The sequence below is a fragment of the Quercus robur genome, chromosome 2, assembly GCF_932294415.1.
Source record: "Quercus robur chromosome 2, dhQueRobu3.1, whole genome shotgun sequence".
NCBI classification, from domain to species: domain Eukaryota; kingdom Viridiplantae; phylum Streptophyta; class Magnoliopsida; order Fagales; family Fagaceae; genus Quercus; species Quercus robur.
The window spans coordinates 59,427,134-59,445,020 of record NC_065535.1 but is presented as its reverse complement, the minus strand read 5'-3'; the positions used below and the strand labels follow the sequence as shown (position 1 = coordinate 59,445,020).

At 35.2% G+C, this 17,887-nt stretch overlaps 3 protein-coding genes across 3 annotated transcripts in view; all 3 read left to right on the top strand.

The window, feature by feature from the left end:
- LOC126714259 (protein NDL1-like) overlaps positions 1-8,760 on the top strand; it is a 35,276-nt gene extending 26,516 nt beyond the window's left edge. Inside the window, exon 12 of the mRNA XM_050414313.1 lies at positions 8,480-8,760. The gene's annotated coding sequence lies outside the window, so the exon portion shown is untranslated. The remainder of the gene's footprint in view (positions 1-8,479) is intronic.
- LOC126714258 (receptor-like protein EIX2) lies at positions 82-4,684 on the top strand. The gene is made up of 2 exons (XM_050414310.1): positions 82-3,532; positions 4,452-4,684. Exons 1-2 carry the CDS (start codon positions 189-191, stop codon positions 4,456-4,458), a joined length of 3,351 nt encoding a protein of 1,116 aa, XP_050270267.1. The 5' UTR covers positions 82-188; the 3' UTR covers positions 4,459-4,684.
- Positions 8,761-12,523: 3,763 nt separating the features above from the next.
- Positions 12,524-17,514, top strand: LOC126714257 (thiamine phosphate phosphatase-like protein). Its single transcript, XM_050414309.1, has 4 exons — positions 12,524-12,779; positions 15,738-15,859; positions 15,968-16,169; positions 17,021-17,514. The coding sequence occupies exons 1-4, from the start codon at positions 12,639-12,641 to the stop codon at positions 17,318-17,320; spliced, it is 765 nt and encodes a 254-aa protein (XP_050270266.1). The 5' UTR covers positions 12,524-12,638; the 3' UTR covers positions 17,321-17,514.
- Positions 17,515-17,887: the final 373 nt, after the last annotated feature.

Below are 17,887 nucleotides of genomic sequence, written 5' to 3'. Positions count from 1 at the left end.
TACAAAATCGAGGGTCCTACTTAGAATACTTCAGCCAATGCTTGACTCCTGTGCAAAGTCGGAGATAATGTGTTGTAGAAACTAATCAATACAAGACTCTCATCAGTCTTCTATAAATCACCATCCAATTAGTATCATTTTCGTGGGTTGCTGCTATTTTACATAATCTTTTAGTTTAGCAACTGATCATGGACGGTTCCTTAGGATCCATTAGACTCCTTTTCCTTGGCTTGCTCGTTATTGCAAGTATTCATCCCAACTTCTTCTGCAGCGGAGATTATGAGGTTCATTGCATCGAAAGCGAGCGACATGCCCTTCTCAAGTTCAAGCAACATCTTAAAGATCCCTTAAACCGGCTCGCCTCTTGGGCTGGTGATGGGGATTGTTGTCAATGGGCGGGTGTTGTCTGCCACAATGTTACTGCTCATGTCCATGAACTCCATCTTAGAAGCTTTCCTCCTTCGCGTGATTTTCTAACTGATGAGGGCCAACACGAAGTACAATATGAAGCTTACGTGCAGTCAATGTTTGGTGGTAAGATAAATCCTTCTCTACTTGATTTGAAGCATTTAAATTACTTGGACCTGAGCAACAATGATTTCAGTGGTACTCAAATTCCCAAATTCCTCGGCTCAATGGGGAGTTTAAGATATCTTAATCTCTCTAATACGAGATTTGAGGGTGTGATACCTCATCAACTAGGAAATCTCTCATATTTGTGCTATCTCGATCTTCAAGGTTATGGTTTATATGCCAATAACCTTCAATGGCTTTCTGGTCTTCCTTCACTACAGCATCTTGATATGAGTCATGTAAATCTTAGAAAAGCCTCTGATTGGTTACAAGTGACAAGCAAACTCATGTCCTTGTTAGAGTTAAGGTTGTCGGATTGCGAACTTCGTTTCATTCCATCCACACCCAATGGTAACTTTTCATTTCTTGTCTCCCTTGATCTTTCAGGGAACTTTTTTGAGAACACTTTTATTCCATTATGGATCTTCAGTCTTCCAAATCTAGTTTCTTTTGATCTATCTGACAATGGCTTTCAAGGTCCAATCCCTGATGAACTCCAAAACATGACCTCTCTTAAACACCTCCATCTATCGGGGAACCATTTCAACCATCCAATTCCCATTTGGTTGTATAGTTTTAGTCATCTTAAGTTTCTTGACCTTCACTCCAATAATTTGCAAGGTACAATCTCTAGTGCCATTGAAAACCTAACATCTGCTATTAGTATTGATTTTTCATACAATGAACTAGGAGGAAAGGTACCAAGATCGTTGGGTAATCTTTGTAACTTAAGGGAAATCAAATTGTCATCCAACAAATGGAGTCAAAAGATATCTGAAATCTTAGAAAGTTTATCAGGGTGTCTTTCCGAGAAACTAGAGATCTTAGAATTGACTGATGCTCAACTTCCTGGTCATTTGACAGGTGAACTTGGGATGTTTAAAAATCTAGTCAAACTTACTTTTGTGTATAATTCAATTTCAGGACCAATTCCAATGTCTCTAGGAAATCTCTCATCTTTAAAATTCCTAGATCTTTCAAATAATCAATTCAATGGAATTCTTCATCAAAACTTTTGGCAATTGAAAAATCTAGTCAAAGTTACATTTTCGAAGAATTCAATTTCAGGTCCAATTCCAGTGCCTTCAGGGAACCTTTCATCTTTGACATTCTTGGATTTTTCACATAATCAATTCAATGGAACTCTCCACCAAAATTTTGGGCAATTTAAAAATCTTGTCAGACTTTCTATTTGGAATAATTCAGTTTCGGGTCCAATTCCAGTTTCTTTAGGGAATCTTTCATCTTTGAGAGTTCTGGATCTTGCAAATAATCAATTCAAAGGATCTCTCCCTCAAAATTTTGGACAACTTTCTAAACTAGAGACTTTATTTATTGAATCAAATATGTTGGAAGGTGTTGTGTCCGAAGTTCATTTTTCCAATTTGACAAGATTGACTGAACTTTTTGCATTTGGAAACCGACTGACTTTAAAAGTAAGTCATGATTGGATTCCTCCTTTTCAGCTTGAGAAATTAAACCTGCAATCATGGAATTTAGGGCCAAAATTTCCTCAATGGCTTTGTTCACAAAGATATCTTCTTCATTTGGACATATCCAACACAAGAGTTTTAGATGTGGTTCCTCTTTCATTTTGGGACTCATCTTCTCAGTTTGAATATCTAAATCTTGCAAACAATCTATTCCATGGAGAGATTCCAAATTGTCCCATGATTTTGTCTACTTCTTCAGTGATTGATTTCAGTTCAAACCACTTCAACGGTCCATTACCTTGTGTATCCTCTAATGTGATTGTGCTAGATCTTTCTAACAATTCATTTTCTGGATCTATTTCACACCTTTTGTGTTTCAAGGTGAATGAGTCCAAACAATTAGGATTTCTCAATCTTGAAAAAAATCACTTATCAGGAAAAATACCTGATTGTTGGACAAAGTGGAAGAAGTTAGAGTTCTTAAATTTGGGGAACAACAATTTTACTAGTAGCATTCCAGCATCCATTGGATCCTTGGCTCTTCTAAAGTCTTTGCGCCTACACAACAACAAACTCTCAGGAAAATTACAATCATCTTTGAAAAATTGTGAAAAGTTGGAGTATATTGATGTTGCTGAAAATGAGTTTTTTGGAAGCATACCTTCATGGATAGGACATAAATGTTCAAGCTTGATGATTCTCAACCTTCGCTCAAATAATTTCCATGGTCACATACCAGAAGAACTTTGTGCTCTAACTTCACTCCAGATTTTGGACCTGTCACATAATAAGCTATCTGGAAGCATGCCTACATGTGTTAAAAATTTCAGTGCTATGGCCACAAAAAATAGTTCAAATCATGACATGAGTTTTCGCTTCACATCTTCTTATGATGACATTCTCCCTCGTGAAAGTGCATTGCTTGTGATAAAGGGAAGACTTTTTGAGTATAGCACCATTCTCCAGCAAGTCAAAAGTATAGATATTTCTAGTAATTGTTTATCAGGAGAGATCCCCAAAGAAGTGACCAATCTCCAAGGATTACAATCATTGAATCTATCAAATAATCTCTTAATTGGAAGAATTCCAGAGAATATAGGTAATATGGGATCATTGGAATCAATCGATTTCTCCACAAACCAACTTTCTGGTCAAATTCCCTCAAGCATATCAAGTTTGACATTTTTAAATCATTTGAACTTGTCAAACAACAATTTGATAGGGAAAATTCCTTTAAGCACTCAACTACAAACCTTCAATGCATCCAGTTTTATTGGAAACAAACTTTGTGGACCACCACTTACTAATAATTGTACTATAAGTGGTGTACAACCCAACAATGGATACATAGGGGTTAAAGATAGGGGTGGACTTGTAGTAGATTGGTTCTATGTGAGCCCGTTACTCGGTTTTGTGGTTGGGTTTTGGGTTGTATGTGGTCCTTTACTATACAAAAAGCAATGGAGAATGATGTACTTCCAATTTCTGGATCAGATGTGGTACAAGCTCAAGGATGTTGTTTCATTGTAAGTATATGTTTAAGATTATTAATATTTTGTGCAAATGTCATGCGATGATGTTAATCAATATTTTAATGATTTTTATATAACAAATGTGCTAGTTAACTTATATTATTAGTTAATTCACTTCATTGGCATATATAAATATATGGTGTTTTTTCCCATGAACGTTGAAGGCAATATTTGTACTTTCATTTAATCCCTATAGATTTATATTGTAAAATGAAATTTCAGTTCATACAAATAATTGATTCGTTGCAATCACATTTTTAAAGAAAAGATATATTCCCATAGGCGAGCTCTGTGTTCATCCCGCTATCATGGTATCTCTCTTTAGAAACACTGATCATTTTGTGAAGTCTCAATGAAAGACAACCAAATCAATATATATATATATATATATATATATATATATATATATATTTATATATATATAAGCAAAGACCTCACGTGAGAGAGTATGAAGCTCTACCATATTGATATGGTGCTTTTTCTTACTTTCCAACTTCCATTCATGTAATGAAACCATACGGGGCTGAATAATGACTATCCTGGGTTAAAAACTCATTTCAACTGCTGCTATGCATTAGCCACCTACTGTCACTACGGTGCTCAAAGGCCCTATAGGGAATTTTTGGTTTAACTATATATTCTTGCTAGATATCAACATAACACTATCGTGCACATTTTAATTTAGTCTTCTTTTTCTTTTGATTTTAACTAGCTCTCAATCAATGTTCATTCTTTGTTGTTAATTAGTGATTCCATAAAACATTTGGATATTAATGTTTTTATTCTTGATCAATTTTGAGTGTTATTTGGATGTAGTTAAGCATCAATGCAGTAGACCTCGTGTTAGTTTATGTGCTGCTTAATGTACTTTGTGCAAGAAGGTGAATTAAAAGGTCTGAGTTTACATGTGCAGGAGATGAACTTTATGCAATCTTCTGTAGGAAGTGGATTATTCAGACAATGACACAATAAAACATTAAAGAATGTAAATTCCATTCATGTTTTCCCACTAGAAGGAACTTTGCTTTTATATTTAATAATAATTTATAGTTCTAAGGCATGGAAATGCTTATATGTGGCAGTTTGCTATGTAAATTTATGAAGTTTTCTATGTATGATGAAGAATTTTAGAATTGAAAGCTTTAAGGGGGCATCCAAAAATATATGTTCTTGGAATTACTTTTTAACCATTGTTGTCTGTGACTTTTAAATGACTGCATATTGCAAATGGTTATGTTGACATTAGTTTGAGATACTTACAAAAAATAACATAGAATGTTGCCAAATCTAAATTTGATGGATTTGACTAACTACGACTCACTAGAATCTTTAATTTTAATATTGAGCTTTAATAGGATTTGATTAAAAATTGATGTTAAAATAGGAGTACGTTTTTATATTTTATTTTATGTTGATGTCTATGATTAATTAAACATTTCAAATATATTTGTCTCCTTACCCTTCTATTAGTACTATTCATGAAAAAGGATATCAGGGCTTGGAATCAATAATATGACTAGGACTAGGGTTTGGTTTGAATTTAGTTTTATGATTAAAAGTTTGTAAATTAATCATGACTAACAATAATAATATTGATGAACCCAAAAGGTTATAAGATATTTTTTTGATAAAATATTTCAAAATGCACCTTGGGATATTGGCTAGTTGTGTATAATTGTCCAAGGCTATCGGTAGGATCCCTTCCAAGTAGTTTCTAAGTTGAAAGCTTAAGCTACAATACAAATTAGTGGGTCTCTAAAATCGACTTCTCATTCCCAAATTTGGCATTAAATATCTAAGGAGAATATCTTAGGGCTATTTTCTGTAAATCTTTAAGAAATAAATAAAATTAACTTGGATCTTGATTTTAAAAAATTTTCACTTTTTTTTTTGAATGTTAATTGTAAGGACTGAAATTGTATTGGCCCCAAAACCGGATTGGGTTCAAACGCTAACGGCCCAAACAATAAATTTGTAGAGCGTGGGCAGAAGAACTAGATCTATCCTAGAAGAAAAATGATTAGATTTAACGTTTCAAGACGATTTTACACAAGTATATCATCAGAAATCTATCTTCGCCATATCTTAAGTAGTTTGTTTCATATGGTTTTCTTCAAAATAAAATTGTACAAGAGTTTCCCCTTTCCTCTTTCAGTGCATTTTTCTACGTTATATACTGCAGTCCTGGTGTCATCCTTACCACACACGTGTAGGTTAGATTCGAGGGATTCCTCCCAGTCCCATCCAACACTTCCTAGAACCATCATCCAGTAGCTGTAAGGCTGCTTGATCACTGTTTAAACATTACTTCCACATTAATGCGGCTAGAGAGTTGGTTGAGACGCAATTAATGCGGAGGTAGCAACTTTTGAAGATATTTATCTACCTTCTTATTCTTATCCCTGGTCCAATGTCCTACCCTTAGTTATGATGTAACCCCGAAGTAAGTCTGCGATGATAAAGCACTCAGATTCACCTCGGACACATGTTACCGAGAAGGTTTTTATCCTCGGACAGTTATTGGGCCCTATCTCACATTGTCTCTACTCCTCCCTCCATTTCATTCCCCTTATGACCTTATTTGGGTCTCCTCGGATGGTCTAACATCCTCGGATTAGGCCATAGACCCAATTAATACTACTTTAACAATACTTCCTAATTATCTGTTCCCCACATTAATTAAATGTACAGAATTTTTTGATGCAATAGTAAATTTACTGCTATGCTTTTGTTTTCTCAAGTTTTTCAAATGACAGTTAATTTTATGACATTTACACTAAATATTAAAACTAGATGGTTCATTTATTTAAAATGTCTCTCAACTGTGCTTTCTTTTAGTTTAGGATTTTTAAAACTAGATGGTTTAATTATTTAGAGAAATATCATTTATTTTATGTCATGTTGTGCAGGTGGAGGAGCAATAGAGAGAATATTGTAAGGGTCTGACTTACCATAATGTGAATCACATCAAAATTACATCACTGTAATGTAAACATTTCAGTGTTTGATTCATTTTATTATTTACAAGATTACAGTAATCTAAGATTATAAAATTCTTCACGTTACGCAAATCTCATTACCTTATTAAATAGGGTAATCTTATATTAAAAATTAGTGAGGAATATATAATTTGTTCAATTGACAAAATTGACGACACTAATAAATTTTATTAACAAAATTGTCCTAATATATAATTTTTTTTCTATCTCTCTCTATGGACCAGATCCTAGCCCCTCTCTCGTAGTAGGAGCCCTAGCCGCCAGAAAACCAAGGCTCGTTCGCCGAACTAGTCGAGTGAACTCACTGGAACCCTAGACGTTTGATCGTTCTCAAACCTAAAGCTATCATACTACAAACCAAGTCGACCACTTAGCTTAAGACCAGAAAATCCAAACCAAAGAGCAAGATCGGTGCCATTCGTGGTTCTCCGACGGAGGCTTTGACTTGGTAGCGAGATTTTTCAGGTCGGAGAGATGTGGAGTTGGGATCTAAGTTGAGTCAGATCAATGAGTCGAGACTAGGCTAGTTGGGAATTGATGTAGGTGATCTGAATTTGGTGCTACACAACGGATCTAATTTGAATTTGCTTTTGTGGATTCAAGTTGTAGTGTGTATTCATGGAGCTTTAGTGATCGAAAGGTTCAGAATTTTGTTTATTTTTGGTAAAACCAAGTGTTTGGATGGTGAGAAAATGGAAGAAAGTTGTCTTGTTTTAGGTGTATTTGAGTTGTTTAGTTGATGAGAAAGTGAACGAAAGTAAAAAATAAAAAATTATTTTGTGGTTTTTTATTTAAAAAATTTTAATAATTTCAAAGGTACATTTTTGGAAATTCATTGTAAAGAACACAATCACATTCTTAAAATGTTATGGGAATATATTAGTGAAACAAACATTGTAATGTTATATTGTCGTAATGTAATTCTAAGGATATTAAGGATACTTGAATATGGACCTTGAATCATTGATGAGACTGTCAATGCAAAGGTCTCACCAGCTCTCAATGGAGGCAAGGGCGGAGGCCGGAGGTGGGGGTCGAGAGGGGGCACTAATAGTTATCTCTGTTTTTCTTTTTTAGCTAAAGGCACTAATAAGTATTGTACATTTGGCACTGCCTAATGATAGTTTGATTTTCTCGTTTTCTGTTGGAGAAAGTAATAGAACCCAAATATTTGTTGGCCAACCTGAATTTTCCCAAACTGAGAGTGTAAGAGTGGTGTTGTGAGATAGGGGGCAGGTTATATTGTCAATTTTAAATTTCCTTAAGAGAGCAGCTCTAGTTGGGAGGATAACCCAAGCAATTTTCTAAATCAGAATTTTGTGTCTCTCATTTAGTTTTAATCACCATAACTTGATCCACTCAGATTTTTGGTGAGGGACAATGAACTGAGGAAGTAGAGACGACTGTGGTGGTAATAGGGGATGGCGGTGGCAACAGATTTGATAAGGCAGTGCGGGCATCCTGTGACAAGTGTGGGTAGCTAATTGATGCGGTTAGAATGGCCATGGGGTGGAATGGAACTCCGATCTTGCCCCAGTTACGATGATCTGTCCTTCCTCGGTTCTTTTATCATTACCATTGATACCAGAGTTCCACATTATTCACAATATCCAAATCCAATGCTTAGCATTACATCTAAAGTAATTGAATAAATGCGCATGAATCTGCAAAGGCTGTGTATATCAAAGGATGTGTTGTTTATGTAGGTCCAGGCTTGTGGGTCAATGGTGACAGAAGAGCAGCCGCATGCAATGTTGATACCCATGGAATTCTTCTTGATGGGATATACGGTTTGTATAGGCCAAGCTACTTCAGTGATAGCCCAAGGAGCCCTCTCAGTCCATCTTGCATCTCTCCAGAACTCCTTTCTCCAGAAAGCATGGGTTTGAAGCTAAAACCAATAAAGACTCGTGTTTCCCTCGAGGTTTAAAGCAGGAGTGAGGTAGAGTTGGACATAATATGAGTCGTATGATTCGAAAGATGTTCAATTTTTTCGTTCGTTTTTGGTTTTTGGATTCAATTATAGTGGGTAGATTGGTTGGAGAGGTTGTAGATAGAGAAGGAAGAATATTACAGAACATATATATAGGGAGAGTCTTGCATTCATTCATTCGTAGTAAAAAAGAAATCATTGAGCTGTGTCTGTAAATTCTGTAATGGACTGAGATTATTTATGATGACGAGCAATCAATAACAGAGAGGAACTCCCCGATTATTATTTAAGGTCTCAACTCTCAAGTCTATCACGAAGAAAATGTGTATGTTAATGCTTTTGCAACGAAATAATAACCTTCAGTTCCCAAACAAGTCTATTACATGTACAAAATTTATGTTCCATGCAATTGACTGCCTTCCCTTTCAAGTAGTACGTAGAGAGGGAAAATTCCCGACCTATCACAAGCTGACACGTCACATTACCAAGTCCACAAAATACAGCCAATTACAAAGCACAACGTATTGCTGCTAGGTTTTGCTATCGCTATTCAAAAGCTAACGGAAATTTGCCAAGTGTCATGCAAAAACCAATCACGCATCAGCATACGTGTAAGCAATGACACAAGAAGTCTCGCACGTGTAAGTGATGACACAAGTAGTCTAACACGTGTAAGCGATGACATAAGCGGACCAATCAGGCTGTGATATGTGTCACCAATCAAACTCCGCCACGTGTTGCTCACCCACCTCCAAACTCCTATAAATAGAAGCCTTCCTAAGACATTTAGGGAGACCAAGATTCAGAAGTGAAAAAGCTCTGCTGGAATCAAGCCCTGAAGCCTCCAGGAACTTCAAGAACTTCAACCCCAAAATCGGAGAACATTCGAAGCAGAATCATCCAAACCATCTACCTAGATCCAAAAGTTTGCGGGAATCAAGCTCAAAGGTCCGAAAACATCAACAAATCACAAATCAGTGAAGCTCTACAGATTCAAGCCTCCAAAGCCCCGAAGAACTTCCACCACAAACCTTCAAATACAAAGAACATTCGAAGAGGAATCATCCAAATCATCTTCTTAGATCTCAAAGTTCACTGGAATCAAACTCAAAAGCCTCCAGAAACCTCAAGAAATCACAAATCAGTGAAGTTCAACGGATTCAAGCCTCTAAAGCCCTGAAGAACTCCACCACAAACCTTCGAAGACGAAGAACACACGAAGAACATGAAGAACGTGAAGAACAAAGGATTTCCAACAAGCTCATAGCCAGAGATTCATTGTAATTCTGTTCCAAAGATCTTCAATCCATTCTTCAACCAAATTGAGGTACATTGAGTGTTCGAATCAAAATCACATTACTACAAATCCAATCAACAAGTCTTTTAAGGAGATCGAATCAGATGATAACTCTTTTGTAATTACAGAAAATTGTACCACACAATCATCAATACAAATTCGCATTTGTGAAACAATTTCACTTGTTTGACTTATTTCCAACTGAGAAATTTAGTCGCCTACATAGCAACAACAACAATAATAAGTTAAGAGCTTTGTTTGTATTCTCCAGTTTTCATCTTCTATCTCCCACTTATTGCAAGTAAAAAAGGCTGAAAAATAATAATAACAATGGCTCAATCTAAATCTAAATCTAAATAATTATTAAAAATAAAAACATGGTTCATGGTTCACTTGGTTCTTATCTTCCATATAAGTTTTGAAACCACATAACATCACTATTCTCATTAATTAATTTATATAATATATATACACACACACGTCAGAAGCTTTGTAACTCAATTGACACATCCTGAATCCCTAATGTTTCTAATGAAAATAATCATGATTCAAATCCCCTCCGTTATTGTATCTATCAAATTTATCATAAAGAAAAAGCAATCCATATACCAACACAATCTTAATAAATGACTATTAATAAATTACTTATTCGTAATAAATTACTATTAATAAAAATCATAATTATCAAATTTTATATTTAAACAAAAATAATAATATAAAGAGAAAATTCTTATTACATTAAATAATGCATGAGTTACCGATTAGTTAAAGGTGAGTTTAAGTTGGACATTGTTTTTGAGTTTAATAGAAAATGTTTGTTTGTTTGTTTGTTTGGTTTTTTTTTTTTTTTTAATTCTCTATTTCTAAAAACATTCTTTTAGAAAATAGACTTGTTTTCTTTTCTTGGACTATATCTAATTTAGCATTAACAAAATTATTTATGTGAGTATGCACACTGGACTTATTTTGGGATGTTCAACTTATCTTATCAAACATTAGAAAATATGAAAAATAATTGCATTTTTTTTTTGGGACAGAATAATAATAATTAAAACACTGGAATTTTGATTTATTTTATAATTCAATATTTGGGAATAGAGGATTTGGATCTTAGATGTAAGGACTCAATTTGTAACGGTCCCAAATTGGTATTGGGTTCGAATGTTAAAGGCCCAAACAATAAATTTGTAGAGAGTTGGCTAAAAGGCTAGAGCTTGGTCATCGGACAGTAATTAGTCATGGTATTCATGATGATTGCATAGAGGTAAACTGAGTTTGTCCAAGAAGACTTTTTCTCTGGCACGGCCTAAGTGGCTCCGGTCATTGGACCTCGTCCGAGGAGCTTAATGTTCTTATTATTCTTTTTACCTTAGGTTACAATGGTCCAAGAGTCGATACATAATGCTCTTGTTTTTCTCTCCCCCCCCACCCCCCTTTCCCGTGGACGAATTCTTACATTATATAGCCCCTCTCAGTTGATCCTGACCTTCTATCTGTTAATCAGGCAGGTAACTACTCGAGTGCTTGTCTCATTAGCCGCCTTCCTCCACTTTCTGTTAGTTGCAATAACCGAAACCACACTATTTAGGGGTCTTTTCCCATTAATGTGGTCAGGACGTTTGTTGGCGCATTTAATGCGAATGTGACAGTTTTTCCTTGAACCGCTCCCACACTATACCCCCGTGCGAGTCTTATTGTACTCGTCCTTTCTTCTAGGAGCGCTTTGGGGGCTGCCTTTGATGGCGTGTCGTTCTTCCCTTCTAGGTTTTGGGATGCCGAGGACAGGATTGTCCTCGGCTACATTTCTAGGCCATTTGGACTTTCTCTGCATGTCCTTGGCAACGTCTCTCCTTGACGCGAGCCTTGGGCCCTGGGGTAAAGTGAGCCGGGGTCACAAATTCTCTGACCCCACATTAGATATCTCTGTTGTAAACACAATACTAAATGTACTCTTACCTATTAAATTTTAGAAAGGACTAAAAAGAAAGACATTCTTGTCAAGTTGTTTGACGTTGTTCTTTGGGTTTTGTTTTGTTTTTTGTTTGTTAAGCTAATTTTGCAAACATATTAATTACATGGCCAAAATTGAAACATATTAGTTATGTAATCACTTTTGGAACTTGAGTTCCAATGTGAAGAATTCAAGTTTCTAAAACTTGAGTTCTATTAGAAATTAAAATATATATATATATATATATCATCTCATAATTTTCTTCAAAAGTGTCAAGTTTTAAAGGTGAAAAGTGGCCACATAACTAATATTATGGTAAATTATAACTTATCCACATGTGGTTTAGCCGAAATTTAAGTTATCTACCTGTGATTTGAAATTTGATACTTTACCCATCTAAGATTTTATTGAAATTTAAGTTGTCCACATGTGGTTTTGAATCTCATGATGCAAGTGTTTCGCTAGATTGTTTTTTATCCTATTTGATCTTGTATTTTTATGTTTTTAGAAATGAGAGATATAAATGTGGAGTAAAATTACATATTTAAATTTTGATCAAACTACCCAAAAAAAAGTGGTCAAACTACCGATGGATTCTATAAATAAATAAAAATACAGGTAGATAAATTGTAATTTGCCTCTAATATTACTATGTTTCAATTTTAGTGACATGACTAATATTTTTGCAAAATTAGCTTAATGAACAAAAAAAAAAAAAAACCATCAATCAAATCCAACGGCTCATATAACTTACAACACACTGTTATCAAACCAATACATCCAACTACCAAATTTCAAAAAAAAAAAAAACAAAAAAAAAAAAACCTACCAAATCTCATAGCAAAAAGTCAAACAGTGAAGATAAGCTAAAACCCGCTCTTTTTATCTGGTAGCGGGAAAATCCAACTCCGGCGCTCGGGATGGCGGGAGATACAGTTGTGGTGTTTGACTTTGACCATACGATCATCGACGGTGACAGTGACAATCGGGTGATCACGGAGATGGGTCTCACTGGCCTCTTCAATAAGCTTCGCTCCAACTTGCCTTGGAACTCTCTCATGGTTTCTCTACTTTTCACTCTTTTCATTCTTTTTCAAGTTTCTTCGTTCCATTTATCATAAACCCATCTGGGTTTTGTTAATTTTTGTTTTGTTTTTTGAGATGCATGAATGAATTTCATAGCCTATGAAATGAAAAAAGAAAAAAAAGAAGTGGGTTTGTTCCATTAATCATAGACGTACATGGGTAGAACATAGCCATGATACAGTGTGAAAATTATGTTGTTAGGCTAAGGTTCTTAATGGCTGCATATTTGTTATTAAGCATTGTGTATTACAATGAATTCATACCAGAGAATTTATTTACAGAAGATGGGAACATTTGAATTAGCTTTTTCGAAAATTTCTCTAAAACTTACTTCTTATATTTTATGCAACTACTTTTCAAAAACACCACCATTATATTATCTATTTTACATTACATTTCATTAAAATAGTATTTCTTTATCAATTTTTTATTACTCTCAATATGAGTATTATTAAAAATAGATTTGGATGTGAATAGTATGTGTATATTTATGCTGTTACTGTAGTAACAATCCATATTTACACAAGTTTATATGAACGGATGTGGGTATATTTTGGAGTTGTATGTGCAAAATTTACCCATGATGCTTTTATACATTGGCTGATGTGAGTGTTCTAACTAATTAGTGTTGTGTATTACAATGAATCCACAAAGGGTATTTATAGGCGACTAAACTCTAGGCGAATAGGTTTATAAAAAAACTCTAGGCTAATAGGTTTACATGATTGGCAATACAAGTAGAATTAAGATTTCTTCACTTGCACACCAAGTTAGACTAGGATTTCTTTGGTTGCACACCAGGTTGAATTGGACTTAGGTGTTAACTAGGAATTGGGCTTTGATATCTTTAACATTCCCTCAAACTCGAGTTGGAGACTTGAAGACAACTTGAATTTGAAAAAAGAAAAAAGAAAAACTAAGACCTTGATGAAATTCATGACCAAATTTGAGGTAGACCAAATGAAGTGTTGATAACAAGCTAGGAAGGCCAGATGCGCGCCATGATTAAGGCTTGAATGATGAGTACAATGCATGTGATACATGTGGAGGCTAATGATCAGAGGCATGATTGCCTGAAGATGATAGAGACGCATGATAGAAAGTAGCCAGTAAAGATACTGATCAGAGGTGTGGTCTGAGTAACGTGGCCTAAAGATGATAGAGACGCATGATAGAAAGTAGCCAGTAAAGATACTGATCACAGGTGTGGTCTGAGTATTGTGGCCTAAAGATGATAAAGACACATGATCAGAGCGAAAGCTGATAAAAGAGGCTACCAATCAGTGTGGCTTGTGATACTTAGCCAAGATATTGCGGATGCTTGATCAGAAGCAATGCTGAAAACCAGGTGCAAAAGAAAGATGCACGTGCACATTTAATATAGTTGAAACTACCAAGATTGCCTTGTGAGAGAATATCATATTTCAAAAGATTGTTTGAATGTCCACGGTAGGTAAGAAATTAGGATGATCTGCAGAGTGGCCAGTAGTGTCATAGCAATGGTGAAAGAGAGAACCTTGATATAATGGTTTAAAGATGTGAACTAATAGAGTGTTGTACTATTGTACTAGAGTTCTTAAATACTTGAAAAGATGCTCAGAAGGCAAAGATCCAAGAGGAGTAGTGCTTAAACAACTATAGGATTACCATTGGAGGAGACACTGCTGGGAAGGAAGGCTGAAGAAGTATAGATACAATTGCGTTGCATGGAAGAAGAGATTGTTATACTTGAAGATAAATGGGTGTGCTCATTGGCTTTTAATATTGTTTCGCTCCAATGTTGCGTGGGCTCAAAGTCAACTTGGCTTTTAAAAAGGTTTGATTTTGTATGATTTTAAATGCAAGCATCCACATATATAGTTTTACTAACCACATGAACTTTTGTCAAACTGAAAGTGGATTGGCGACAATTAACTTGAAAAACTGTGGTAGATATTTACATTCACCGTCACCATCATTGTACAATGCAGTGCAGACCAGTGTGTGAGCTCCAAGTTCCTTCAGATCACACTTTACAAGGAAATCATAATGACCTCCTAGGCATATCAATTCAATAGGTGATTTCCATGTATCCAAAAGCAAGATCCTCTGCCTCTTCATTTGAATTTCAGCCTTGATTATAATGTCCTTAACTTCCCAGTTGAAGCTATTTTTAATGCTAACATAGGCTATTTAGCTCTTCCACCACAAATCATGTGCCACCAAAGAACTTGCAAAAAAGAACCACACAGCAATGCATTGCTTGGACATGTCAAGAAGAAAGTTGTTCATTGTAAGATGTATGAACAAGCTGCTTGATGCCAAGAACTTTGGAGACATTAATGCAGCAACACTTAGGTTAGAGGATGATGGTATTGCTTGCAAAAAAATTGGATTGTGAATTAGGGTAGATGATCAAATTTTGGATTTGATATTGTGTTAGAAAAGATAGAAAATACAACATAACTATGATATCATGTGAAAGTAGAAAGAAGGAAATAAAATAATGTAGCAAGCTAAAGCATAAGAAAGAGAAAAAAAGAGAATTTATATGGTTCAGCCCAACGGCCTACATTCATAGCAAAAAACCCTTGATGGCTATACTTCAACTATTAAGCATTGTGTATTACAATAAACCCATATCAAGGTATTTATAGGAGGCTAAACCCTAAACTAATAGGATTACACGACTTGCAATACAAGTATAAGGATTTCTTTGCTTGAACCCAAGTTGGATTAGGATTTTTTTTTGCTACACCAGAAGGATTGGACTTGGACCTTGACTAGGTATTGAGCTTTAATATCTTAAACAGATAATTTTTTTTTTTAATAATTCAATGAATTTATTAGCAGTAAAAAGAAGTGGGTTTGTTTAATTATCATTAACTCATTGATTTATTTAATTATCATTAACTCATTGATTTATTTTGTTGTTTTTGGTTAATTATTTGTAGGATAGGATGTTGGAGGAGCTTCATTCACAAGGCAAAACCGTCGAGGACATAGCAGAGTGCCTGAAAGGAACTCCATTGGATCAGCATATAATTGCTGCTATTAAAGCAGCTCATGCTCTTGGGTAAAGTTTTCTTGACCAGCTTGTAGCTTATTTGTTGTTATTAATGAATTGCTATTTGTTGCTGATTGATAAAATGGTTGTGGGTGGCAAATAATGTATTTGTTTCAGATGTGAGTTGAGGATAATTAGTGACGCCAATTTGTTTTACATTGAGACAATCTTGGAACATCATGGTGTGTGGGGTTGCTTTTCTCGGATAGATACCAATCCGAGTTTTGTTAATGAGGAGGGACGGCTTAGAATCTTACCTTTTCATGATTTAAATTCAACTCCTCATGGTTGCAAATTGTGCCCCCCAACTATGTGCAAGGTATTATAACAATGTTGGTTATAGCTAGAAGAAGTGTTTTATTTTAGATACTTGATTGAAAATGGAGAATTACATTCTGTCACTGTGTTGCCAAGTTTATTGACCATGTGATTTGTTGGCTGTTGTAATTGAAGCTTGTTTGATAAAACATAACAAGGGTGAGTTTGTGTCTGTACTGCTGAGAAACTATGGAGAAAGGGCTCTCGTTGACATGGAGAGTCCAATATGGCTGATCTAGTTAAGAAATACTTTCAATCATGGTTCTTTCCACATAGAGGGATTTATTTTAATCAAACCTGCATATGCCTCCGAGGAATGAACCCCTTTTTCCTTGCTATTTCTCTTTTTAACTTGAATTAATTCTTTTTGGTGTAGTAATTGTGGACCAAATGGCATAAAGGTGAGGTTATGGGTACAATTCATTATAGTAGCTTGTGTTATATTTACTTTTCAAAAGTTTTTTTGGTAAAAGATTAGGATGCATAGGAGGCCAATGGAATTGTGGCCATTAAATTTTGTTTTCAGTGGCATTTGAATACCCAAAAATTCATACATTCTGACTGAATATCATCTATTTGTATAAAGTCCATTCCTAAAAGAAATAGGCCTGCAGTGGGTTGACATCATTTCTATCGTCTCTCTGGCAAGTAGTTTACTATCCACAGTTGAAAAATAATGTCATATGATGTTACATTTAGGCTAAGTTCTACTTTTAGTCCTCATTGTTGCCACCCAGATTCTTATTTCCTTTTCTTTTGGTGCTGGGGGGTTGGGAGTAGGGGCTTTATTTTATGATCATAGTATCTTTATTTCATTCATACTGTTTTTGATTGTGGCCTACACTACTATAGGGTCTGGTGATTGACCAAATCCAAGCTTCTGTTTCTGATTGTGGGAAGAAGAGAATCATCTACCTTGGAGATGGAAAGGGTGATTACTGCCCAACTTTGAAGCTAGGGGAAAATGATTTTGTGATGCCAAGGAAGAACTATCCTCTGTGGAAGCACATTCATGGCAAACCAAAGCTAATCAAGGCAAAAGTCCATGAATGGAGCACTGGAGAGGAGCTGGAGAGAATCCTACTACACCTTATTGATACAGTTCCCATTCAAGATAAAATCAGTAGTAGTAACACCAGTCGATCTAACTGATTCGATTGCTAGTTCATCCAGGACGCATTCCCTCAAATTCTCTGTATTCATCACTATCAATTGGACTTCTGAATTTTGTCAATGGCAGTCAAAGGCCATTTAGTAGTAGGAGACCGTTTATCCTGTTTAACTCCATTGTTCGATGATTAAATCACAGAAAGAAGTTATAATGTCATTTATTGAACTTGTTAAGACTTCAGGATTGTCTTTATAACAGCCTATTGTTACACTATTCATAAGAAGATGTTTACAGAAAATATATGCTAAAGCAAAACAAAGCTCTAGAGGCCACTCTTTTCACCTTAACTTGTGTCAAAGAGGAGTTGAAATAGCTGTAGAAGCAAAGAGTGGTACTTATTTCCTTTGTTAGTTTTTTAAAAAAAAGTTTTGCAATTGTTACGAAATCTCTTGTTAAAGAGATTTGGTTCTTTGGTGTTTGGTACCACATTTTTCTGGAGAATCTGATAATGCCAACGAACTAGTTGAGTAGGTTGACAAGTCCTACCTTAGCCTCTTTGGCAGAATTTTTGGAAAGTCCTGGCTTCTGTAAGTTTTGATTTGTTGAAA

Bases quoted from the DNA above. Each gene is read 5' to 3' on its own strand.
- LOC126714258 (XM_050414310.1), top strand. From the start codon at position 189: ATGGACGGTTCCTTAGGATCCATTAGACTCCTTTTCCTTGGCTTGCTC.
- LOC126714257 (XM_050414309.1), top strand. From the start codon at position 12,639: ATGGCGGGAGATACAGTTGTGGTGTTTGACTTTGACCATACGATCATC. The intron at 15,860-15,967 runs GTAAAGTTTTCT...TATTTGTTTCAG, and splicing joins AAAGCAGCTCATGCTCTTGG to ATGTGAGTTGAGGATAATTA. The intron at 16,170-17,020 runs GTATTATAACAA...ACACTACTATAG, and splicing joins GCCCCCCAACTATGTGCAAG to GGTCTGGTGATTGACCAAAT.